Raw genomic sequence first — 12,668 nt, 5'->3', positions numbered from 1 at the left:
TGCTATTTGACACTTCGATGAAATAATATACTGTGCAATAGTTGTTTGCGGAACATTTTCATAGCAGTCATTAATGGCTATCTCCTTAACATAAGACGGTTTCACTCCTTTTGCTCTCCACACTACATCCTGTGAGTCACTCTCAAGCGCATATAGCGTACTTCTTGGTCTAATGAATCCAACAACAGATTCTCCATTTAACTAGCCATATGTAATCATACTTTCTCCTTATTTGCAAATGAAATGTTATAAATGTTGTTTTCCGGGGGAACAGAAGTATTAAATTAGGTATGTATGTCGTTCTTCATATCTTCATGAATATTTTCACTAGTAGTATAATAAATTAATCTATCAGTGCCACTATATCATAGTTTAACATGATTTACTAGAAACTTTTTAACATTCAGCCATAGTGAAATTCGATAAATATCTAACATGTTCATTCCTACTGCTGCTAGTTTATCAGACACAACATTATTCAATAGTAGCAACGTTTCATTAAACATAAACACTTGTTTTAAAGTTTATGCTTATCATTTATCGTTCATTTGTATATTTTTTATCAGATTTGCTGCATTTATAAGTTTGAAAAAAATTCAGAAAAGCAGTCTTTGGAAAATATTGCAAACTGACGCATTGCTTTTTGGTTTTTGTCTCGGGATGTTCACCTAACATTTGTTTAATAATTTTTGCGAATTTGTTCACTTTCCCGATAGCTTCTTCTCGCTCTCTGTTGCTCTGTCCACCGTGATACGATGTACGCAGAAGCAAACCTAATTACTGGTGAATATACCGCTACGACGTATCCTCGCTATGCTGGCAAATAGAAATTTTCTACAGAATTCGTTCCTCTCTCCCTTCCCCACCCCATCCCCTACCCGGCACGTCGTTTAATTAAGTAGATCTGACTTCGGAATGTGGAAGCGATAGCTTGAGGCTTCTTGAGATTTTGTGAAACGAGCCGTTATTCCGAAAATTACGAAACTGGGAATGCCATTTGCGATTTTAATAATCCTTTCTCCATTTTTTCGCTCCAACTGCGCGAATACCATTTATTTTATGATTTGAAAATAGTCATAATAAAAGTGATACAGAGGAAATCGAAGTTCAATTTGGAAAGATTTCGGTCTTTCTGCCGTCAAATACATCGGCGGCCGCGGCAGCGCAGTTCTTCAATTAAGTAAATTGGAGAGAGAAGTGGAGCGGAGGAACGCGACTGCCACAGTCTTTTCTTTCTTTTTTTTTTTTTTCTTTTTGCCTCGCCGTGATACACTGACGCGAAAAATATGAAATCTGAACGCCGTCTCTGAATCCGCATTTGCCATCGCAATGTCCTTGTCCGAGCTAGCGGTCCGCAACGAGCTAGTGTCTACAACGCGCCACTGCTTCCGTCCGTTAAATTCCTTTTCTTAATACAGCCATCATATTCATAACAGTGAGCAAATCCATCTAGTACTCAGAATGGCACGATGTGGAAGAAAATGTTTAGTGCAAATTCCTGCCGCTTGCTATGACATTCCAGGGATAAGCGCTCCAGTTACCGTCAGTCGCATAAAGGGATGGTGGTGTGATATCCGACCGTTAAAAAGTTTGCAGAATATGTTTGATTATGACTCGTTATATGTGGGCGTGGGAAGGGAAGAGGAATGAAGGGATATGAAAGATACACACCCACCCACCCACACACACACACACACACACACACACACACACACACACACACACACACACATGGGGGGGGGGGGAGGGGGAGGAGGAGAAAAGAAACAGAAGCACTGAAAGCACTGAAGAGGGATCGAGGGTGAGGTGAACGTAAAGGGAGAGGAAGAGGATTAACTGCATCGTCAAATGCTACACTGGGTCACCAAACGTCGTAGCAGTTGAGGAGAACAAACATTTTTATAAAATGTACCACTGCCATAAATACCAAATTAAAAGTGGGTCTACAAACATGTCGAATTTTTTGAAGATGTTAATATACGATTCCTAGCCAATTCACTTGTCACCAAACTTTAAAAAAAGAAACTCATTTTACGCAGTTCAGTAAATTCAGGAGGTTACCACCTAGCGTATGTCCAGAATTTAGTTTGCTATGCGAATATTGCCAGACATAGGTACCGTAGAAATGTATCATCAATGGAGTAACTCATCAAGCCAAGCTCAAGTTTTCAGCGCCCGAAAGGGCAGAACTCGGACTGTTTGTCGTGTTAACTCAACGTCTGCGGAAGTCTGATCCAAGAACTAGGTTTTTAACTGCTGCTTCTCGATAGGGTTACAACGTAATGACGTTTATCAACTCTTTAAAACTCTCAGTTCATGGAATCAGTACCAGAAATAAAAAGAATCACCAAAAAGCGTCTGCCTTAGGTCCAGAAATCTGTCCATTAATCAGCAATACGTATTTTCAATAGCCCCTATCAAACCTTAAGAACTTTAACAAGAATGTAACTCGACTGATATATTTTTTACTAACTGTATCTCGCAAGATGAATAATCTGTGCTCACGATCTCGTGGTTAGCATTGGTGACTCTCGATTACAAGGCCCCAGGTTCGATTGCCAGGGGATTTTCGGTGCTCAGGACTGTGTGTTTGTGTGTGTGTGTGTGTGTGTGTGTGTGTGTGTGTATTGTCGTCATCATCATCAACTTGCAAATCGCCAACGGCCTCGCCGCAGTGGTAACATCGAAGTTATGCGCTGTAGCGCTTAGTCAACACTTGGGTGGGTAAACATTCAGGTCTGCCGAGCGCTTTTGGAAAAGTAGCGACTCCGGTCACAAAAGCTTGCAAAGAGTTGTGTACTGACGACATTCCCCTCCATATCCGCATCCAGTGACGCGCAGGATGACCGGGCGGGAGGGCGGTATTGTTGGGCCTTCCAAGGCCCAGTTCCGACAGAGTTTTGGTATTTTAACGTGGAAGTCGTCGAAGTGGTGTCAAATAAAAAGACTTTCACCAAGTGCCGAACATCCAACATGAGATCACACGGCCAATAACACTATAACCAAACTTTATTTTTATTATGGGATACCTAACTTCTGTCCGCCTGCGCAGCTTAGCGGTAGCGTTTTCGCCTATTACGCAGGGAGCCCGGGTTAGATTCCCGGGACTGGGTGTTGTGTGTGCTTGATCATCATTTTCATCATCATTGACCCGCAAGTCGCCGAACTGGCGTCAACTAAAAAGGACTTGCAATATGGCGGCCGAACTCCCCCGTATCAGGCCTCTCGGCCAAGAATCCCATACGCTCATTTCCATTTTTTACTCAGTTTCTGCACAGATTCTGCACCAATAATGCTATTTGCAACAATGCTATTTGTACAAGTAAACCTTGTTAACAATGTCTTTTCGGGCAGTGCTTGGCTGCTGTATCTCTGGCAATTTGTGCGCACCGAAGTGCTAATCTCAGTAAGCCTCTCGGCAGTTATTGTTGACATTGCCAAAACACTCCGGAAAGACGCGGTTTGCGATTCCAATCGCGGCGCGTAAACCACAAACGCCATAATACAGTACGATCAGGAGTGAAATAACGTTTTGTAACTTTGGGCAATTGCGTGCTACCGAGCAACTAACACTTTGCAAATTTAACTGGGCCCAGAATCTGCGCTCGGTTCAGAGTTATCTCGGAAACCTGACAGGGCAAGTATATGGCAAACCAACTTGCCGCCGCATCCCACCCTCCTTCCCCCCACCCTTCCCAGTACGTAGCTACACTACTGGCCATTAAAATTGCTACACCACGAAGATGACGTGCTACAGACGCGAAATTTAACCGACAGGAAGAAGATGCTGTGATATGCAAATGATTAGCTTCGGGGAGCATTCACAAGAGGTTGGCGCCGGTGGCAACACCTACAATGTGCTGACATTAGGAAAGTTTCCAACCGATTTCTCATACCCAAACAGCAGTTGATCGGCGTTGCCTGGTGAAATGTTGTTGTGATGCCTCGTGTAAGGTGGAGAAATGCGTACCATCACGTTTCCGACTTTGATAAACGTCGGATTCCAGCCTATCGCGATTGCGGTTTATCGTATCGCGACACTGCTGCTCGCGTTGGTCGAGATCAGTCATTAGACTGTTAGCAGAACATGGAATCGGTGGGTTCAGGAGGGTTATACGGAACACCGTGCTGGATCCCAACGGCTTCGTATCACTAGCAGTCAAGATGACAGGCATCTTATCCGCATAGCTGCATCGGATCGTGTAGCCATGTCTCGATCCCTGAATCAACAGATGGGGACGTTTGCCAGACAACAAGTACCTGCACGAACAGTTCGACGACGTTTGCAGCAGCATGGACTATCAGCTCGGAGACCATGGCTGCAGTTACCCTTGACGCGGCATCAGAGACAGGAGCGCCTGCGATGGTGTACTAAACGACGAACCTGGGTGCAGGAATGGCAAAACGTTATTCCAGGTTCTGTTTACAGGATTATGATGGTCGCATCCGTGTTTGGCGACATCGCGGTGAACGCACATTGTAAGCGTGAATTCATCATCGCCATACTGGCGGATCATCCGGTGTGATGGTATGGGGTGCTATTGGTTACACGTCCCGGTCACCTCTTGTTCGCATTGATGGCACTTTGAACAGTGGACGTTACATTTCAGATCTGTTACGACCCGCGTCTCTACCCTACATTTCAGCAGGATAATGCACGACCACATGTTGCAGGTCCTGTACGGGCCTTTCTGGATACAGAAAATGTTCGACTGCTGCCCTGACCAGCACGTCCTGCATATCTCTCACCTACTGAAAACGTCTGATCAATGGTGGCCGAGCCACTGGCTCGTCACAATATGCCAGTCACTACTCTTTATTAACTGTAGTATCGTGTTGAAGCTGCATGGGCAGCTGTACCTGTACACGCCATCCAAACTCTGCTTGACTCAATGCCCAGGAGTATCAAGGTCGTTATTACGGCCAGAGGTGGTTGTTCTGGGTACTGATTTCTCAGGATCTATGCACCCAAATTGCGTTAAAATGTAATCATATGTCAGTTCTAATATAATATATTTGTCCAATGAATACCCGTTTTTCATCTGCATTTCTTTTTGGTGTAGCAATTTTAATGGCCAATAGTGTATAAGAATATAAATAACTGAGCTTCGGATCTCTGATTATTCATTCGTGCCACCATTCTATCTGCGTCTTGAAACAGAGACAATGAAGGGCTTTTATGTTTCGGAGAAACCACAGCTAATCCCTTGGTGATGAAGTTGCTGGCTGCCTGGCGACTTATTACAACTCGTCAAGTTCCGTCAGGACACTCGCTATACCTGTGAGTTCACCGATGCATAGAGCTGGTGTGCGGCCAGCAGTCATCCTCTGAGGGGCTTAACAGCTGGTGAACTGCAAGCTGTGTACGATCCGTCCGGAAGAGGCGCGCCCTTGCGGCCTCTTCGGCACCTAACCTAGACGTCATGGGCCATCGTCCTGATCGACCCTTTGGTGCTGATAGGGATATAGCTACTGGGCACCAGGACACGACTACTACACCAAAGCGCACAACATGGGGATAGTGAGTTCGCGCAGGGTGGGGGTGCTGGGGAGGAGGGTGCGTTGCCGGCAAATTTCGCAATCAGTGTTCGGAGTGCTGTATAAGCCTGCTTAAATAAACGCCTGTCAATACTACCACCGCTTAACTGCACGCCCGGGCGTGAATCTGCCGTCTCCCTCTTGTTCATTCTGACGTACAGCGGCTCGGAATGAGCCAGGTTGTTAGTAGTCATCCCAAGATAGATCTGGACGCCAAAGCGCTTTGTAGATCGTGTTTGTGGTGCGTTAGTTACCGTTCGATTCACGAGAGTAACCTCACGTTTTGGAATCCGAACTAATTCTTGAAAGTTAAAATTAGCGTATAATGAGAAATATGTTGGAAATAATGTTTATCATATGATACATTATTAAGTAGAATAATAAATAGGGGGAGGGGCTGATTGGTGGGAGTGGGTGAGAGGCAGGTCGGTGGGGGCGGGAGGGGGGGGGGGGGGGAGAAGAAGTTTGAGCTCGGATTCCATGAAATTTGAAAGTAAGTAACATGGAAAGGTAAATCAGTTACTGCAGGCTGCACAGATGACTATGCCATTATTGCTGTCTGTTAATTTTAGACTAATTTTATATAAGGTAATATTATTTCCGTTTTATTATTATTGGTTAACTGATGTAGAGCTTATTAAAAGTTTGCGTCTTGGAGAACAACGTCTTGTTTGGCCATTCCTTTTCCACATAACCCTCACTCATTTGTTCCCCGTTACGAAATTTTATTCTCACTAATAGACATAGCAATACATAAGTTCAACTTGTTTTCCGTCATAATGACTGCATTGCACCACACGTATTTTAAAATTTTACCTATTCTTTTCTGGCACAACTAGTTATACGATGTAAATGGTTAAACATATACCTGCTAAGGAACAATTGGCGCACTACACTACGGCTTTAGCGATACGTAGCAGTTGATTCCACTTTGCATCGACTTTGATCCTTTCAGTCAGTTAGCATTTGCTTGCTGTGAGAGGATTCTGATCAGGTGTTGTATATTCGTGTTGACGAGTTTGTACTGGCTCACAATAATTGTCTAAAGCACGTTATAAGCTTTAAACCATATCTGTACTTTTCCATATCACACCTCATTGGTGACAATGTAATAATGCTTGTATTTTTACTGATACTAGTTTTGTCTTTGTATTTCTTACAGCTTTGAAAATGAGGCAATGTCGAAACGCGTGAAGGCGTATTGGAATAATGAAAATGTGACCAAGACATCACGAAGCGTTTAAATACTCAAGAGCACTGTAGGGTGAAAATACTCGAATTCTTCCGCTTTGCATTAGCAGATATGATACTCCGGAAGAAAGAAGACAGTCTCAATTAGACTTTAGGAAGTATTAGTTTTGCAGCTCGCGTCAATTAGATTCTTCCTTTGTTCTTCTTCACTGTTCACACGCTCCATGCTTATTTTATGTAAGGAATCGTTGTTACGCATTGTAGGTTAAGTTTAAAATAATTGTTAGCCTTTATAATCCATAATGCATTTAGACATTCATCACATAAAAGTAAAATAGAAAGTACAGTGTGTGAAGAAGAAACGCCCGCCGAATGTAGTTGACATGTAAGTCATCATTCAGCCTCTCAAAAAGAGACTCCATTCAGCCGACAGACACGAGTGCATGATTTGTCCTTGTGAACAAAAAATTTCAGTTAATACTAGTTCATTTATCAATGAATATGAATCCCAAACTGTTTTACACAGGGAATAGGCAAAATAATGTGAACAGCGGTAGTAATGGGGTTGTTGTGTTTCACGGTCAACAACGCAGGTGAGGCACGTGTCTTGCTGGACTGTGCGTGTTCAGTACGGACTACGCATCCCTGCAAGTTGTTTACGAACAGTGCACACTTCGCATTCAGAGGCCGAGGTCGACGAGCAATGAAAGACCTAACAGAGTTCCAAAGAGGTCAGATTGTGGGGGCCAGCTTAGCTGGAGCATCAGTAACCAAGACAGCCACTTTATTGAATGTTTCAAGAGCAACTGTTTCAACAGTCATGACAGCCCACACAAGACATGGAAAGACATCATCCTGTAAACGTAATAGTGGGAGTAGATTTTTTTAAATTTATTCTATGAACTACGCTGAAATATCCCCAACTGTTCCCGTTCTTTGTTATCGTCTTTCCAATTTTCCTTATACAGAGGGATTATTACGAGTATTTTACAACACATGTTTAATTTTAAATCCAATTATTACTGCTTCTGCCTATACTTGTTAATACACTGTGCAACAATGAAAATGTAAATCGAACGAAAATAGCCAATTCCTATCAGTTCTAATGTGCTGATCGCGACTATCACATAGACAATTCATAATTAACTCTAGTTTTCATTTTACACTGTTTTATTACAGTGAGACAATTGTATACGGATTTTTATGTTCAGTTTAAAATCAAATATTTTAATGGTTTGTCAAAGTCATAATAACTAGTAACAATGGATTATATTATTGTTCCTGGTGTTACTTGTGTGCAATATTTTGGATATGAACATTTTCATACGAATTTTAGTGATCTTTTTGTCTCCCTCCTCTTCAAATTCAGTGACTTTATTACTGCGTGTAATAATTTTTGCACATTTGTTTCCAGATTAACTAGCAGTTTTTCAAGTTTACTGCTAATGAACTGAACAAAAATGCCTCGAGTTTGTGTTTACAGTGCTGACACAGTTTGCTAAGTGTGTGGAGAAGTGACATTTGATTCACAAAAACAACAAATAACTCCATTGATTAAAAAGCTTAAAGTTGTTATTTTGGGTGCAAAGTAGGTGATCAGGATAGACACTGGGCTCAACATGTGATCTGCAACACTTGTGCTAGCAACCTCAGGAACTGGATGCATGGGAAAGGACGTTGAATGCCCTTTGCAGTGCCCATGATCTGGCGTGAGCCAATTAGCCATGTCAGTGACTGCTACTTTTGTATGGTTCCTCCTATCAATAAGGAAACATCTAAGAAGAAGAAGCGGACAGTGATCTATCCTAACGTTCCATCTGCCACACATCCATTTCTGTATGGGGAAGGATTGCCAATACCTGAAGCACCGACAGAGCACGAGATTACTTCTGATGGGGATACTGAATGTCCGGAGCCATGTAAATCTCAAGATAGAGAGTTTCTTCTAAATATATCAGCAACTGATGATCCACAAAAACTGCCTCAAAATGAGTTAAGTGATCTCATTAGAGATTTGTTGCTCGCTGAAGCTAAGGCTGAGATTTTAGCATGAAGAGTGCAGCACTGCAATTTTCTGAAAAGCAATCTAAATGTTTCATTCTACCGCAGAAGAGAGCTACAATTCACTCCTTTTTTTAACATTCAAGATAGTCTTGTGACTTGTGTAGACACAAATGGTCTACTGAAGTCTCTCAGAACTAATTACAACCTTGATGAGTGGAGACTCTTTACTGATTCGTCAAAGTTGAGCTTAAAAGCAGTGCTTTAACATACTGGTAATGAGCTCTCTTCTATTCCAGTTGGACGTAGTGTGCATATGAAAGAATCAAACCAAAACATGAAAATTTTACTAGAAGCTGTCAAGTATAATGACTCTAAATGGCAGATTTGTTGTGACTTGAAAGTGGTTGCACTGCTATTAGGTGTGCAGTTAGGGTATAATAGATATTGATGCTTTCCCTGTGAATGGGATAGCCGCTGCATCTCATTACAGTAAACATGAATGGCCCACCAGAAAATCTCTTCAAACAGGTATAAAGAACAATAAGAGTGAACCTCTTATAGACCCTGAAAAGATTCTGCTCCCGCCTTTGCAAATCGTGTTGGGTTTCATGAAAAACTTTGTCAAGGAAATGAACAAAGATTGTTATGCGTTTAAGTACTTGAGGCAAAAATTCCCATTGCTTAAGTGATGCCAAAGTAAAGGAGGGCATTTTGTACGCATTCGAGAGCTTTTTGGAAACCATACTTGTGGTGGAATCATACAAAGTGATGAGAGGCATGCATGGGAATGTTTTAGGAACGTCTGTTTGCAGTTCTTAGGGAACAAACGAGCAATAAATTACAAGGAAATTGTAGATAAGATGTTGTCATATTATGAACAACTTGGTTGCAACATGTCACTGAAAATGCATTTCTTACATAGTCATCTTGACTTCTTCCCCAAAGACTGAGGTGCAGTAAGAGATGAACATGGGGAGCGATTTCATCAAGACATTGCCACATTTGAGAAGAGATATGCTAGAAAATGGAGCCCTACTATTTTAGCACATTACTGCTGGACTGTCATAAGGGATGTCCCCGAGTATGTGTATAAACGACAAGCCAAGCGAAAACGTTCATCTTCTGAATTTATCTCTGAACAAAATATGTAATTGTATATACTGTATATATATGGACATTTAACATTTGTAATCCTTTATATACATTGGTGACCGGTTAATTTATATATTTTATTTCGTGCTTTGCATAGTTCTGATACAAAGTAGACTTAAAAAGTATTTTCATTCATGTAATATAACCTTCATTTTTGCTTAATATTTTACTTTTGTATCCAGAGTGGCACTGAAATTTATCAAATTTATCAGTGCATAACACATAACATAATTCAGGTAATTATTCACTTAAAATTTGTTATGCTGAATCTTGGAAAATGAATGCATATTTAGCTAGTGAGTTATTTATACAAAAATGTAGATTACTTTTTTTAAACAAAACTAGAGCTAAATATTTATGAAGATGATGAGTTTGTATCACTCTATACTGAAATAAACACAACTAACTCAAAATTATGCAATTTTCACACTTTCACTTCAATTTTGTTGTTCAATGATATCTTAGAAGTTACAAATTGATTTGCAACAACTTCATGTCCATTATGCCTTTAGTTTTATACCTGTATCGCAGTGGTAATGCTTGTGTTTTTACTGAGGCCCAAATTGTCTAGGTTGTCATTGCAATTCTGGGCATTTTTAGATCAACTGTTCTTAACAACACCTACAGCAACTATGGATATTAAGCTGGCAGCATTTAAATAAGCCTGAGTGATTACGTATAAAAATGCTTATGATCGCACTTCGACTGCATATTGCGGTATTATCTTCTAATTTCACTACTGGTCAATGTATGATCGATTTTCACATTGTCTCCACGGTTACTAGATGGCGTTTTTTGCACCAGCCAGCCTTCACAACGTTTTTGCTCTGTAGAGGAATCGATGTAAAACTTCGTTTGCATAGTTACCAAGCTGGCGTCCCACCATCTGTCTGTCATCTACAGAAGGCTGCCAACGCTCACATGACCAGTATCGTGGTTAAAGAAGTTTTTATCCACATTTTAACTGTTATAGTTTTAGTTGAAAATGAATAACGTTCTCCTTTTTTACTTTAATGGACAAAATCGTATTTTAGGAATATCTTTTATTACTTACCCTGGTAATATATAGCCACTGCTGGAGGCAGCGGGCAGGGCTATTACTATTTAATCACTAGCAGCTGGGACATAGTCAGAAGTCGATTACGTCTTTCTAGAGCAGCCTGCTCGGCCAGCCCAGCTCCTGTCACCATCATGGTTATATCATTCACAGTAATCGTATTCTGTAAATATATCCCTGTATTATTATAATGATTTCTTTATCTGTAAGTTTGTTTACTACCCATTTTGCAGAGAACAAGGTTTTAAGGTGATTTAAGCACAACAGATCGAAGCCGCTCACAAATTTAAATAAAATATTCATACGATTAAGACTGTTATTAGCAAAACTTTATTAAAACAGCTGTTGGGACAGGAGGATGATTACATAATTTTTTACCCGCGTATAGACAACATGAAGTAAGCAAAGCATCTCTAAGCATCATCCGGCTCCTAACAAGCTTAAATACCCACTATACTACATTTTAAACTAGAACTGGATCATAAGGATATCCGTAGCGACAAGCAAGCATAGGTAACGTGTGACGACTGCATTGAAAGATAATAAGAGTGCAGCTCGGATACGATTTCTGCAAAGATGAGAGAACCAGAAACCTAATTATTATCAGAAAAAGCCAGCAACAAGAGGATCCTTTTTTTATTTGTTCGTTTTTAGAGACTTCCTGTCATTGCTACAGAAGCGAAACAATGATAGTATTATTGTTGATTTCGTAGTGATGGAAACGGAAGAAGTCAAATGTGACATATTTTGTTATGGAGAATAAAACTTATTCTCTTACTACTTTTCTTCTACTCAGTTGTGTTTATTTTTGTAATTTATTTGTGACTAGGATTGCTCTTCATGCATTTTTGATAATATAAAGAAGAAGTCCGTGAGGTACGCAAAGTGGCAGTTGACCCTAAACAACAAAAAGTCTGAGGTCATCCACATGAGTGCAAAAATCCGTTGAATTTCAAGAACACAACAGAACACATAAATTTAAAGGCTGTCGAGACAACTAAATACCAAGGGATTAGAATTACGAACAAATTAAACTGGAGAATAAATTTATTTTGTTTCCGTCTAGTCGCAGCTTGTGAACTGGAAACATCACAGAGATAATATTATGGGAAAGGTGAACCAAGGATTGTGTTTTATTGGTAGAACACTTGCAAGATTTGTTCTAAAGAGACTCCCTACATTACGCTTTTCCGTCGTCTTATGAAGTACTGAGGAGCGGTATGGGATTCGTACTAGATAGAACCGACAGAGGACATCGAAAATGTTCAAATAATGGCAGCTCGTTTTTCATTATCAGGGAAAATGGAAGAGTCTATGGCCGATATGATACACGAATTGAGGTGAGAATTATTGTCGACCGGGGTGGCCGAGCGGTTCTAGGCCCTACAGTCCGGAACCGCGCAACCGCTACGGTCGCAGGTTCGAATCCCGCCACGGGCATGGATGTGTGTGATGTCCTTGGGTTAGTTAGGTTTAAGTAGTTCTAAGTTCTAGGGGACTGATGACCTCAGAAGTTAAGTCCCATAGTGCTCAGAGCCATTTGAACCAATTTTGAGAATCATTAAAACAACGCGGATTTTCGTTCACGAAATTTAAATCACGAATTACCTCCTCCGAATGCCAAAATGTTCTGCTGGCCCCCGACGTGCGTAGGATAAACGGCCGTAGCAGTAAAATAAGAGAAGTCTGAGTTCGCACGTGAATATATATTTAGATATTCATTTTT

At 41.0% G+C, this 12,668-nt stretch overlaps 1 protein-coding gene across 1 annotated transcript in view; it reads right to left on the bottom strand.

Moving 5' to 3' along the window:
• Positions 1–10,017: 10,017 nt before the first annotated feature.
• Positions 10,018–12,668, bottom strand: part of LOC126481826 (WAS/WASL-interacting protein family member 3-like) — a 56,218-nt gene continuing 53,567 nt past the window's right edge. Inside the window, exon 4 of the mRNA XM_050105785.1 lies at positions 10,018–10,074. Within this exon, the coding sequence (XP_049961742.1) occupies positions 10,018–10,074 (57 nt within the window). The remainder of the gene's footprint in view (positions 10,075–12,668) is intronic.

This window comes from Schistocerca serialis, chromosome 5, assembly GCF_023864345.2.
Source record: "Schistocerca serialis cubense isolate TAMUIC-IGC-003099 chromosome 5, iqSchSeri2.2, whole genome shotgun sequence".
Taxonomy (NCBI): domain Eukaryota; kingdom Metazoa; phylum Arthropoda; class Insecta; order Orthoptera; family Acrididae; genus Schistocerca; species Schistocerca serialis.
This window is presented reverse-complemented; position numbering and strand designations above follow the sequence as displayed.